The sequence below is a fragment of the Carcharhinus amblyrhynchos genome, chromosome 6 (assembly GCF_965287045.1).
Source record: "Carcharhinus amblyrhynchos chromosome 6, sCarAmb.v2.hapA, whole genome shotgun sequence".
Taxonomy (NCBI): domain Eukaryota; kingdom Metazoa; phylum Chordata; class Chondrichthyes; order Carcharhiniformes; family Carcharhinidae; genus Carcharhinus; species Carcharhinus amblyrhynchos.
This window is the reverse complement of record NC_137329.1, coordinates 22,401,350-22,413,739: the sequence shown is the minus strand read 5'-3', so window position 1 is coordinate 22,413,739 and position 12,390 is coordinate 22,401,350. Positions and strand designations below refer to the sequence as shown.

At 46.1% G+C, this 12,390-nt stretch overlaps 1 protein-coding gene across 1 annotated transcript in view; it reads right to left on the bottom strand.

Annotated features, from left to right (window-relative positions):
* Positions 1-12,190, bottom strand: part of kiaa1549la (KIAA1549-like a) — a 284,087-nt gene extending 271,897 nt beyond the window's left edge. Inside the window, exon 1 of the mRNA XM_080191561.1 lies at positions 11,645-12,190. Within this exon, the coding sequence (XP_080047687.1) occupies positions 11,645-11,852 (208 nt within the window). The 5' untranslated portion in view covers positions 11,853-12,190. The remainder of the gene's footprint in view (positions 1-11,644) is intronic.
* Between the last annotated feature and the right edge of the window lie 200 nt (positions 12,191-12,390).

Here is a 12,390-nt window from a genome sequence, read left to right as displayed (position 1 = left end):
CCACACTGACAACCCCTGAAACCTCCAGGGAACTCTCTTCACCCCTAACTATCCTCCTTGCACAGGACTTCCCCTTTTGTGAACAACTGCTAGCCACTGACTACCATCCCTCCTATGGGGTTACCTCCTTCCCCACTCTCTGCTCCACATGAGATGTTCCCCATCCACTAACTACCCTTGTTCCATGGGACTTCCCCTAGTCACCCAGCAGACCTGACCTCCCACCACAACCATCACCCACCATCCCAACTGCCCGACTACCCTCCACCACTTGACTGCCCAATTCCCTTCCAGCCAGTGCCATAGAAAAGGCGGCATGAACTCCTTGCGTCTGACTTTGAAGCCTTCAGCCTTTGAAAGAAGGGAGCACACACAGCCCTGAACAGTTTTCGCCCAGCCCTGAGTGCCGAGGCCGGGTGAGACAAAAATCGAAAGAATTTGTAGGTAAGAAGCAGAGTTGCAATCTGATTCTGATTGCCAATCCATGCAGGTTCAGGTGCTATATAAATTTGTTCACATCAGGGTGCATGAATGTATCAGCCTACACATGGCCCACGCCCAAGGAATGCACTCAAACACTGGACCCTTGCCAATAACACAAGCATCTTGCAATATGGGAAGTTCAATCCACCCCAGTTCCCTTCTGCACCAAAAACCCGATCATGCACCCTTCCATCTCAACAGAACAAGGAACTGCCCCTCAATGCCTTTGAGTTCCAGTAGTAGAGAGTTGACACCTTTCTCACCATGCGATTTGACTGCGATATAGATAGGTTGTAGAATCAGTCATATGGCACTAATCCTATCAGGATTATGGGATTATCAATCCGATGTCAACATCAGCCAGTGTAATTGCAAGCAGTGACCTGTATTTTGTACCAATTAAAGAGCTTGGTGATTTAAATGACTTGACAACTTGACAGTTCCACAGAGCTTATGCATCTTGTACACACATTCGTATCCGCTTTTAACAATCCCAAAGAGCACCTGACCTCTCCCAAAGGGGTACCTGGACCTCTGCAAATACCTGCAGCAGTTTTAGACCTTTCCCTCAAAGGGAAGTAGGCATTTTAGTTAAGGTGCTGAGCCCTTCCAGCTTTGAGAAAACTCAAGCCTCAGTGCATTAGGTTAAATTTACCTATAGCCTCTCATTGGAGATTATGTTATATGGAGCTGGTGGGATTTGTGGTTCCAGCATGTCTAAGTAGAGTGAGCTTGATGGGGAATGTAGTATTTTACCATCATCTTCATGTAATTTTTCATACATTTTCAATAGTAAAGACTGAGCACAGTTGCAAATGTGACATTAGCGTCCTTTTAAAGAAAGGCTTTTTTTTAATCATGATCTCTGCAGCTCTCACAGTCAATGTGTCTCATGCTCACAGCCTTAGGCTGTCATTGTTGGGAGGAGAAAAAAAACTGTGGGCAGTTCAGGTGACAGGAGGTTTTTCAGCTTTCAGGGTCACTTTGGCTGCAGAGTGAGAGGTAGTCTTAGAAGTAATCTGGGAGAGAAGTCTCTTTCTCCCTCTGTTTTGCCTCGAAAATTTTGCCAGTTAGTGGAAAGGAAGGCTTGTTGCCATGCTGCAGTAAAGAATCTGTGCTTTGATATTTTAGGAAGCTGACGACTACAAACTGCTCTGAGTCTTTAAGATAATTTGAAGCATTCACCCCAGGGAACTGGATTCCAGAATCATGTGGGCTTTAGCCTGTGCAGCAATAAATCTGTTTAAAGGGGTTTGTTTCTCTGATGTGGGTTTTGATTAGACCATTTTAAGATATTCATTAAGGGTCATACATTATAATTATTTTGTTTCTTGTTTGTAATTGATAAAAGTTATTGCTAATTTTCTTACTATACATGTTAACTATATTCTTAAATAAACTTTGTTTAGTAAAAGCTCCCCCGTGAGTCTTTTGAATCACACCTGAAGTGAACCACACCTGAAGTGGTTACTTCATGCGGCATCTTACAATATCCACTCTTGCGTAACTCAATACTCAACATGGTGCCCAGGTCACTGAGGCAAATAATTTGGTTATTATTACATTGATATTTACGGGAATTTACTGTGTGCAAATTGCCTGCCACATTTCCCACATGACAGCAGTGTCTACACTTTAAAAATATTCAGTTCCTTGTAAGGTGCCTTGGGATGTCCCGGTGTTGTGAAAGGTATAAATGCAGGTCCTTTCTTTCTGAGTGTACGTGGCCCGAGAATCTTTGATCTGCCTTCCAAGCTTTCAAAGAAAGGGATATGGAAAGATTTCATTGTCCTCACAGCCTACCCTCCATCACACATGACTGTGCTGCACTGAATTGGATCAAAGGCAGCTTCTAGTCTCAAAACCAGAAAGAACAATTTGCATTTAGATTATACATTTGCAGTTGGAAAGGCCCCAGGGTGTTTGACAGTGGAGAAACACTGATACCAAGCGGAGGGTTAAGGAAGAACAGCCAAGGGGCAGGTTCTCAGGAGACACTGACAGGCGCAGAGAGGGGAACAAGTGGTTTTCAAGTAAGACTTTCCATAGCACTGGGTGCCAAGACTGAACATAAGGTAAAGTCAGCCAAGGTTTACCTCAAACACCAAAAGCACTGAAAGTACAATTTATCCCATTTTTTAAATGGATATTGCAACATATAATATTCATAGAGTTATGCAGTGCTGAAGATCACCTTGCAGCCCATCATACCTGTGCCAACTCTATGAAAGAGCTGTCTAATTAGTCCCATTTTCCCTGTTATTCTCCACTAGTCCTGGAAAGTTCTCCTTTCAAAAGTTCATCTCCAATTCCCTGTTGAAAGTTACCTTTGAATCTGCCTTCACCACTCTTTCAGACTGTACATTCCTGATTAAAATAACTCACTGTATAAAAAAATTCTCATCAATTCCCCTCCTCACCGTCCGATTCTTTGTCAATTACTTTAACTCTGGTAACTGACCCTCTTGCCAACAGAAACAGTGTCTCTTTATCTAATCTATCAAAACCCGTCAACGTTTTCAACACCTCTGTTAAACCTACTCTTACATAAATTTGGATAAGAACTTTGACAAAGGGTCATCTGGACTCAAAACATCAATTCTTTTCTCTCCTTAGAGGTTGCCAAACCTGCTGAGATTTTCCAGCGTTTTCTCTTTTGGTCTTACATAAACTTCTCTGCTCTAAAGAGAACAAACCCAGCTTCTCCAGTCTCTCCCTATCACTGTAATCCTTCATTCCTTGCACCATTCGAGTAAATCTCCTCGACAATACTTCCGAGGTCTTAAAATCCTTCTTAAAGTGAAGTGCCCAGAATTGGGACACAATGGTGTTGTGGATGGTCTGGAAGGATGGCAAAAGTTGCAGCAGGACATAGATAGGATGCAGGACTGGGCGGAGAAGTGGCAGATGGACTTCAACGCGGATAAATGTGTAGTCGTCCATTTTGGCAGAACCAACGGGATGAACGAGTACACTATCAAGGGCAGAAGTCTGAGTAGTGTTGAAAAGCAGAAGGATCTAGGGGTCCAGGTCCACAGGACTCTTAAATCGGCCTCACAGGTGGAGGAGGTGGTCAAGAAGGCGTATGGTGTACTGGCCTTCATTAATCGAGGGATTGAGTTTAGGAGTCGGGAGGTAATGCTGCAACTTTATAAGACCCTTGTCAGGCCTCATTTAGAGTATTGTGCGCAGTTCTGGTCGCCTCACTATAGGAAAGATGTAGAAGCTATTGAGAGGGTACAGAGGAGATTTACAAGGATGTTGCCTGGACTGGGAGGCATGCCTTATGAAGTTAGGTTGAGGGAGCTGGGACTCTTTTCCCTGGAGAGACGAAGGTTGAGAGGCGACCTGATAGAGGTTTACAAAATGTTGAGAGGAATAGATAGGGTGGACTCTCAGAGGCTATTTCCCCGGGTTGAAATGGTTGCTACGAGAGGACACAGATTTAAGGTGCAAGGAGGGAAGTTCAGAAGTGATGTTAGGGGTAAGTTTTTCACTCAGAGGGTGGTGAGTGAATGGAATCGGCTGCCGTCAGTGGTGGTGGAGGCGAACTCGCTGGGGTCTTTTAAAAGATTTCTGGATGAGTATATGGGGTTTAATGAGATTGAGGGTTATAGATAGGTCTGTAAGTTGGTAGGTGTTGATGTGATCGGCGCAACTCGTGGGCCGAAGGGCCTGTTTGTGCTGTAGTGTTCTATGTCCTATGTTCTAATACTCCAGCATGGGCCTCAATCTATGATTTATACGGAAAATAATTTTGACTTAAATATGAAAATGAAAACTGCAAATGCTTCAAACCTAAATTTAACATGGCAGGTGCTGTAAATGCAGTGGTTCAGGTAGCTTCATAAAGAGAGAGATACTGGGCAAATGTGTCACCAGAAACAATGAAGAAGGAGAGGATAAAAAACATCCAGTTAATCAATGTGTAGCCCATCTATGAGGGTGCAATGCCATGCTCCATACTTCCACCACCATCCAACCCCCAGTGATGTTCATAGTCACCTCCCACTAATTTCAGCAAAAGCCCTGAAATTTCAAGGAATTCCACCTGGACTCCTTAGGCAATCAAGCAAGTCCCAGCTGACTCAAGAGTCATCATTAGGTACGGTGAATAAACTCTCGCACTCTCTGCACACATCGTTAAATGCACTGTACACTCTGCAGTCCTGATAGAGGATCCCAACACAAAGCATTAACCCATCTCCTTCCTGGTCAAGGCTTGACTGTAAGGCCGAATGAAAAGGGGATGGGATGACTTGCAGCACCTTCACTGACAACTGGAATGTTCAGCCTGCTCATATTTGTAGTCTATGGTTACATAATGCATCAATCGGTTTTGTCCCCAGCTTTGACTTTCTGGTCAGAATACAGTAGTAATTATGTACTCATTGCTCCTTCCTTTTAGGGTGTGTGTGTGTGTGTGTGTGTGTGTGTGTGTGTGTGTGTGTGTGTGTGTGTGTGTGTGTGTGTGTGTGTGTGTGTGTGTGTGTGTGTGTGAAGATGAGATGTTAACAATATACAGCTCATAATCAGTTATACAATATGGCTAAAAACACACAACATTGATTGGAAATTGCTGCAACAAACATGTTGATTCTAAGTACTGGCTGTTATTGAGAACATTACGGCTATCCTTTGACTCTTAAGGTTATATACCTGTGGTGCATTGTACAGATTGAGGACAACCCAATAGGCACCACTTTACCAAATACCAAACTGTGGTCAATTTTTACTGTGGGCTAATTTTAAAAGATTCATTTGTTTTGTAATGCACATCTTTTTATCCAAAGAAGGAGGTCACTCTTTACAACGCGTCTATGCTGGCACATTGACTGAGCAGCCCAGAACTAATCACATTTACCTGATGATTTTCTCTAATCCTGCACCTTTTTCTGCTTCCAATTTTAATCTATTCTTCTTTTCAAAGGTACCGTGGCCTCTGCCTCAACTACTTTGGGAAAGGTTTAGAGGGGATGGGACAAATGTGGGCAAATGGGACTTTTGCAGTGTAAGAAATCTGGTCAGCATGAACAAGTTGGGCCAAAGGGCCTCTTTCCGTGCTGTATGTCTCTATGGTTCTCCATGACTCTATAAAGTCATGAAGAGTCACGATTCTCACGGGGGAAATTTACCATCACGGGAAACGTAGCAGGGCGGGGGGGGCACGGGGGCTGATCATGCAAATGTCTGTTGACCTTGGGTGGGATTTTCCCTTTTTGGGATGAACATGTCCGTGAAATCCCACCCTCCAGCTCTATTATTCTGCAGTGTCAGAGACAATGGCACTATTCTTATTTGATCGTGGAACAATGGACCATGTGATTAACTGCTTCCCACTAGTTGCCTGAAAAAATGTGGGCATACTCAGCCACCTTGGAGGCAAAGGCACCAAAGATTAATCACACAGTGCTGGACTGGAGTTACATACGGCAAGACTAGGAATCAGTCTTGAGCAGGTCACCTCCATGAAGTGAACTTCTAGGTCTTTCAGGAGAGTTCAGCAGATTTCATCACTTTCTGAATACCAGGGTCCCAGAGTCAGCAATGCAATGTAGTGCGGTCAAGACCATGCAAAACAGGAGGAGAAGTAGGCTACACAGCCCTTTGAGTCTGCTCCACCATTCAATAAGGTCACTGCAGAACTTCCATCTCAAGCCTACTTTACCTTCCCTATTCCCACATTCTCTTCCAGTGTAAACGTCTATCAAACTTGGTCTTGAGCTTACCCTAATGCCTGAGCTTCTGCAGCTCCAGGTTTAAGTCCAACTGATTTATTTGACAGTAAACTCACTAGCTTTCGAGGTTTCCCCCTCACTATCTGTAACCCCCGTGACTTGCCTGGGTTTGCAAAACCTCACTTACTTTGCAAACCCAGGCAAGTCACGGGGGTTACAGATAGTGAGAGGGAAACCTCGAAAGCTTGCGAGTTTACTATCAAACAAATCGGTTGGACTTAAACCTGGTATTGTCAGACTTTTTACTGTGTTTACCCCAGTCCAATGCCAGCATATCCACATCATGACTTCTGCAGCTCGCCAAGGGATAGAAAACTCAAACACTGCATAACTGCCAATGCGAAGAAAATTCTCCTGATCTCAGTCCTGAGTGGCCAATCCCATACTCTAAGACTAGACCTCTTGGTTCTACACTCTACAGCCTCCCAGTCTACAGGGTAAAACAGCATCTCAGCATTTACCCTGTCAAGTCCTCCAAGACTTTGTAACGTTTCAATGAGATCATCTCTTGTTCTTTCAAATACCAAAGAATAAAGGCTCATCTGACTCAATTTCTGCTCACACAGCAACCCAGGAATGAACCTCGTGAGCTTTCTTTACACCCCCTCTCAGGCAAATAGATCATTCCCTAGGTAAATAGAAAACAAAACAGTCCACAAAATTTGTGTTGCTGATGTTGATTGACCATGTTGGCCAGGACACTGGGGAAAACACCTCGGTCTTCTTCGAAATGCAACCTGAGGATCTTCTTATTCTTACCTCAGGGAGCAGACAGTTTTCTATCTCAGTTTTAACATTTCATCCAAAACATGGCACGCACCCCGCACCACCCCCCGCCGCCGCAAACAGTGCAGCACTTCCTCAGCACTGTAACAGGAATGTCAGCCTGGATTGTGTGCTCAAGTCACTCGGCTGAGAGTGCACTGCTGCCTCACAGCGCCAGGGTTCGATTCCCGGCTTGGGTCGCTGTCTGTGTGGAGGCTGCATGTTCTCCCCTGCGTTGGTCTCCTCCAGGTGTACCGGTTTCCTCCCACAGTCCAAAAGACGTGCTGGTTAGCTGTATTTGCTATGCCAAATTTTCCTCAGTGTAACTGAACAGGCATGGGAGTGTGGCAACTAGGGGATTTTCACAGTAATTTCATTGCAGTGTTAATGTAAGCCTACTTGTGACACTAATAAATAAACTTTAAGTTTTAAAAAACTCTTGACTCAGGCTTAAACTGGGAAGTGTGGTTAAAAAAAAAAGCAGAGGAGAAATATCTCAAGCTGTTTGTAGAAGCATAAAGATTATATAGCTTGCCTGAGTTCAGGCCAACGCACATGAGAAGGTTCCTGCATTCCAACTGGATCCATCACAGCATGGAGCAATTAAGCAAATTTTGGCTGCATTTAGTGAGGTTACACCAGGGCACTATTAGCACAGATGACGATGTGAGCTACAACCTGTGGTAATGACAGAACTCCTGCACGTCTCAGAACAGCCTCAAGTACACCAACATGATCATAAGCACGAGCTGCCATGGATTCGCCCCAATCCTCTAAATGCGGCTCTCTTTCTGAGAGGCACACATTTACCTCCTTCAGATTTCTCAATGAGTTAACGCCTCTTGGAGTTTCCTGATCTCAGCCTTAGGCTCCAACAATCTAATCGCAAAAGCAGTTTGTGATTCTGGAGGTGGTGCCAGTGGCGGTGTTTCTTCGCCATGCAAGTACAGAGGGAGAAACTCTCCTTCACCGACCTTGAATATAGAAACAGCAGGAGGCCATTCGGCCCCTTAATCCTGTTCTGCCATTCAATTAGATCACAGCTGATGTAATTACATGCCTTGGTCTCATATTTCTAAATAGCTCACCTAACAAAAATCAACCAAACTTAGTTCTGAGATGTTTTACTGACCCCAGCTTCAACAGCTTGTCAGGTGTGAAGAGTTCAGATTTCCGTTACACTTTCTGTCAAGAAATGTTTCCAGTCACCCAGCCTGCAGGTGCAGCAGGTGGTCAGGAAGGCTAATGGGATGCTGGCCTTCATAGCAAGGGGGATTGAACATTAAAGTAGGGAGGTCTTGCTGCGGCTGTATAGGGCATTGGTGAGGCCGCAGCTGGAGTACTGTGTGCAGTTTTGGTCGCCGCACTTACACAAGGATATTTTGGCCTTGGAGGGAGTGCAGAGGAGGTTTACTAGGCTGATACCAGAGTTGAGGGGGTTGAGCTATGAGGAGAGGCTGAATAAACTAGGCTTGTACTCGTTAGAGTTTAGAAGAATGAGGGGAGATCTCATTGAGATGTATGAGATGATGAATGGGATGGATAGGATAGAGGTGGAGGGGCTCTTCCTGCTCAGAAAGGACAGTAGGACTAGGGGGCACAGCCTCAAGTTAAAGGGGGGGCGGTTTAGAACGGAGTTGAGGAGGAACTTCTTCACTCAAAGGGTGGTGAATCTCTGGAATTCTCCGCCCGTTGAAGTGGTGGAGGCTACCTCACTAAATATTTTTAAGACGCGGGTTGATGGGTTTTTGATAAGCGAGGGGATTAAGGGTTATGGGGAGAGGGTGGGAATGTGGAACTGAGCCACGACAGATCAGCCATGATCTTATTGCATGGCAGGGCAGTCTCGAAGGGCTGGGTGGCCTAATCCTGCTCCTATTTCTTATGTTCTTATGTTCTTATGACCTCTGGATGGCTGAGTTTTATTTAGTCTGATCCTATTCCCACTTGTTCTGCATTTTCTCACCGGAGGAAATAATTTCTTTCTGTCTAACCAACCAAATCCTTTAAGCACCTTAAACACCTCAACCAAATCTTTGTAATCAATGAATTATTAGTGACATGCAGTCAACAATATGTGTGGACAGGCTTGGCAAGCGAAGAAAAAAGGTGCTTGACTTACTTTGATGCATTCAAAAACTCTGCAATCGGCCCCTTTGACACTCAATATGTCATTGCACAGGCATAAACTGGAAATTCAGAAATGTTTATGAGGAGAAAGAATTTGCAATAAGAGAAGCAACAGAATCGTGACACTGTGTTTCTTGACCTCAGGATGCCCCAAAGCACTTTACAGCCACAGAAGTCTGTTTGAAGCGTAGCTACTCTTATAGCACTGCTGTCTCACAGCGCCAGGGACCCGGATTCGATTCCCAGCTCGGGACACTGTCGGTACAGAGTTTGCACATTCTCCAATGTCTGCATGGGTTTCCTCTGGGTGCTCCAGTCCTCCCACAGTCCAAAAGGCATGTTGGTTAGGTGCATTGGCCATGCTAAATTCTCCCTCAGTGCAGCTGAACAGGCAGCAGAGTGTGGCGACTTGGGGATTTTCAAATTGCAGTGTTAATGTAAGCCTACTTGTGACACTAATAAATAAACTTTGATGCAGGAAACAATTTGTGCACAGTGAGCTCCCACTGATAACCTGCTTTAGTGTTGGCTGAAGGATAAATTAATATTAATATTTAATATCTCATCTGAAAGATGGCATTTCTGATTGTGCAGTATCTCTTCAGTCCCTCACAGAAATTTGGGTAAATCTTCTGTACTCTGTACACATTCAATGGCCTTCAGCATAGATGTTGGAATGTTAAATCTCACTCTAGAGGCTTGAACACTTAATGTCAGGTGTCACTTAAATGGGCTACTGAAAGATTACGAGACTGTCAGAGACACCAGCTTTTAGAGATCTCCTTATAGAATTTCAGTCGATTCAAATCATCATAAAAGTTAACCAATTTCTTTGGCAACAGACAAAGAGGTCACCCCAGTGTCCCGGACAACATTTATCCCACAGCCCAGGACAGGAAGGGATGGAGGAGGGATGTGAGGAGGGAGAGAAGGGGGAAATAGAAGAGGGATGGGAGGGGGACATGGGGGAGGGGAACGGGACTGGGAGAAGCAGAAAGATGGGGTGGGGGTGGGGGGACGGGGAAGGAGGAAATGGAGGGGAGTGTGGGAGAGGTAGATGGGGGAAAGGGAGACAGTGGGAAGGGAAGGAGAAAAGGGAGAAGGAGGGGGGGAAAGAGAGGAGAGGGGGCAAGGGAAGGGAGAAGGGGAAAGGGAGGAGGAGAAGGGGAATGGGAGGTGGAGGGGCAAAGGGAGGGGCGAGGAGGAAAGGGACAGGTGAAAGGGAAAGGGGAGAGGAGGGAAAGGGACAGGTGAAAGGGAAAGGGGAGAGGAGGGAAAGGGGAGAGGAGGGAAAGGGGAGAGGAGGGAAAGGGGAGAGGAGGGAAAGGGGAGAGGAGGGAAAGGGGAGTTCAGAGAAGGGAAGATGGGGGTAAGGGAGAGAAGAGGAAAAGGGAGAGAGTCATAGAAACCTACAGTGCAGAAGGAGGCCATTCAGCCCATTGAGGCTGCACCGATCACAATTTCTCCCAGGCCTTATCCTCGTAATGCCACATATTTACCCTGCTAATCGAGGATCAATTTAGCATGGCCATGGGTAAGGGAGGGGAAAAGGTGAGAGGGGGAGGGGGAAAGGTGAGGGGGGAGGGGAAGGGGAGAAAGAGGGGTGGGGAGAAAGAGGGGTGGGGAGAAAGAGGGACAGGGAGAAAGAGGGACGGGGAGAAAGAGGGATGGGGAGAAAGAGGGACGGGGAAATGGGATAAGGGGAAAAGTGGAAAGGGGAGAATGAGAAAGGGAGTCAGTGAGGGGGAAGGGGAGAAAGAGGGAGGGGGAAACAGGAGATGGGAGGGAGGCATCACCTCTGAATTTGAGCCTGGCTATTCAGCTGTAAGAAGTTTATCACTCAAAGGTCAGTGGAAACCTGGGACTCTGGCCAAAAAATAATTTATTCAAACTGGAGATCAATTCACAATTTCAAAACTGATAGTGATTTCTGTTAGGCAAGGGTGCCAAAAGATGATGAAACTAAGGTTGGCAATTGGAGTTGAAGAGTAGAACAGGGTTAAGAGGGCTGAATGGTTTCCTCCTGTCCCTATATAAACAGCAGTCACATTTCAGAAGAGCGATTCACTGGCTGACAAGCATGTTGGCATCCTGAGGGTGTGAAGGCTGGGCTGCTATATAAATGCAGTCTCTCGCACAAACTATACGCAGGGCATTGCAACATTGTCTTTGCAACAAATGTGTCAAATAGTGAAGATCAGAAGGATTTTGGCAACATTCTGTTCAGGACATAGCTTCGAACAACAGACATATACAGTGACACTTAATACCCATTCACTTGGAATGAATGTAGATCGGAAAGAAACAAGGCACAGATACCAAACGAGGGCTGAATCCTTGATGCACGCAGACTGGGGAACAGGGCTCTGGGCTCAGGTTTCTGAAGGTTGGGACTGCACTTTGGAAAACACAAATCGAGCAGCTCCAGAAATCTGACCAGGGTGGTTCTGAGATTGATGTCCCTCACCACTCACCCCCCTCCCCACCCCAAACCTTCACCTTGACCCTCCTGCCATCCATCACCTTACCGTTTGATGCTGAGCTGGGTTGGAGAAGCAGCATCAAGTAGACTCCGATGCACCTTGCGGCCATCCCCAGGTTGAGCTGAAGCTGGGGAGTCCCTGTCACCTCCGGCCAGCACCCAGCAGGTGAGCCTCCAGCCGCCCCCAGGAACATAGCCACCGAAGCCAGGTACAAACCAGGAGCGATGTCCAGAATACCTGCAGCCATCAGCATCCATGCAAAGGTGTCAGGATTCACCGTGCGTTAGCTCCGGGATTCATGCTTGCAATATTAAAACAAAAAAAACCCCCTGAAGAATAATGAATGAATGAATGAAAGAAACAAGAGGGGTGATGAACAAAAATCAGCCGTGCATCCTGATCCTCTGGACTTGAGATCTCTGCTCAGCTTTTGTGGCTTGACATCCCCTCTAACGCGGTGTCTCTGAAGCCCCCTTGTCTGAGTGCCACTCTGAACATGATTCCGTCTCCATCGTCAGCAAGGTGCGGCCTGATGGCGTCTCCCCATTCATCCGGCTCGCAATTGTTATTGCAGCCACTGCATGTCGCTTTCTTTTTCTCTCTCTCTCTGGGAAGGTGTGGGGGCCGTGGGGGGGGGGGGGGGGGGGGTGGCAGAAAAATAAAAAAAAGAGGGGGGGGAGGCACGTCGAATTTCCACCCACGAGATCCAAAGAGAGGAGGAGGAAAGCAGCGGCAGCCCCCAGCAAAATGTGACAAGCACGACCTCTCCTGGAAGCCACGATCGACTGCTC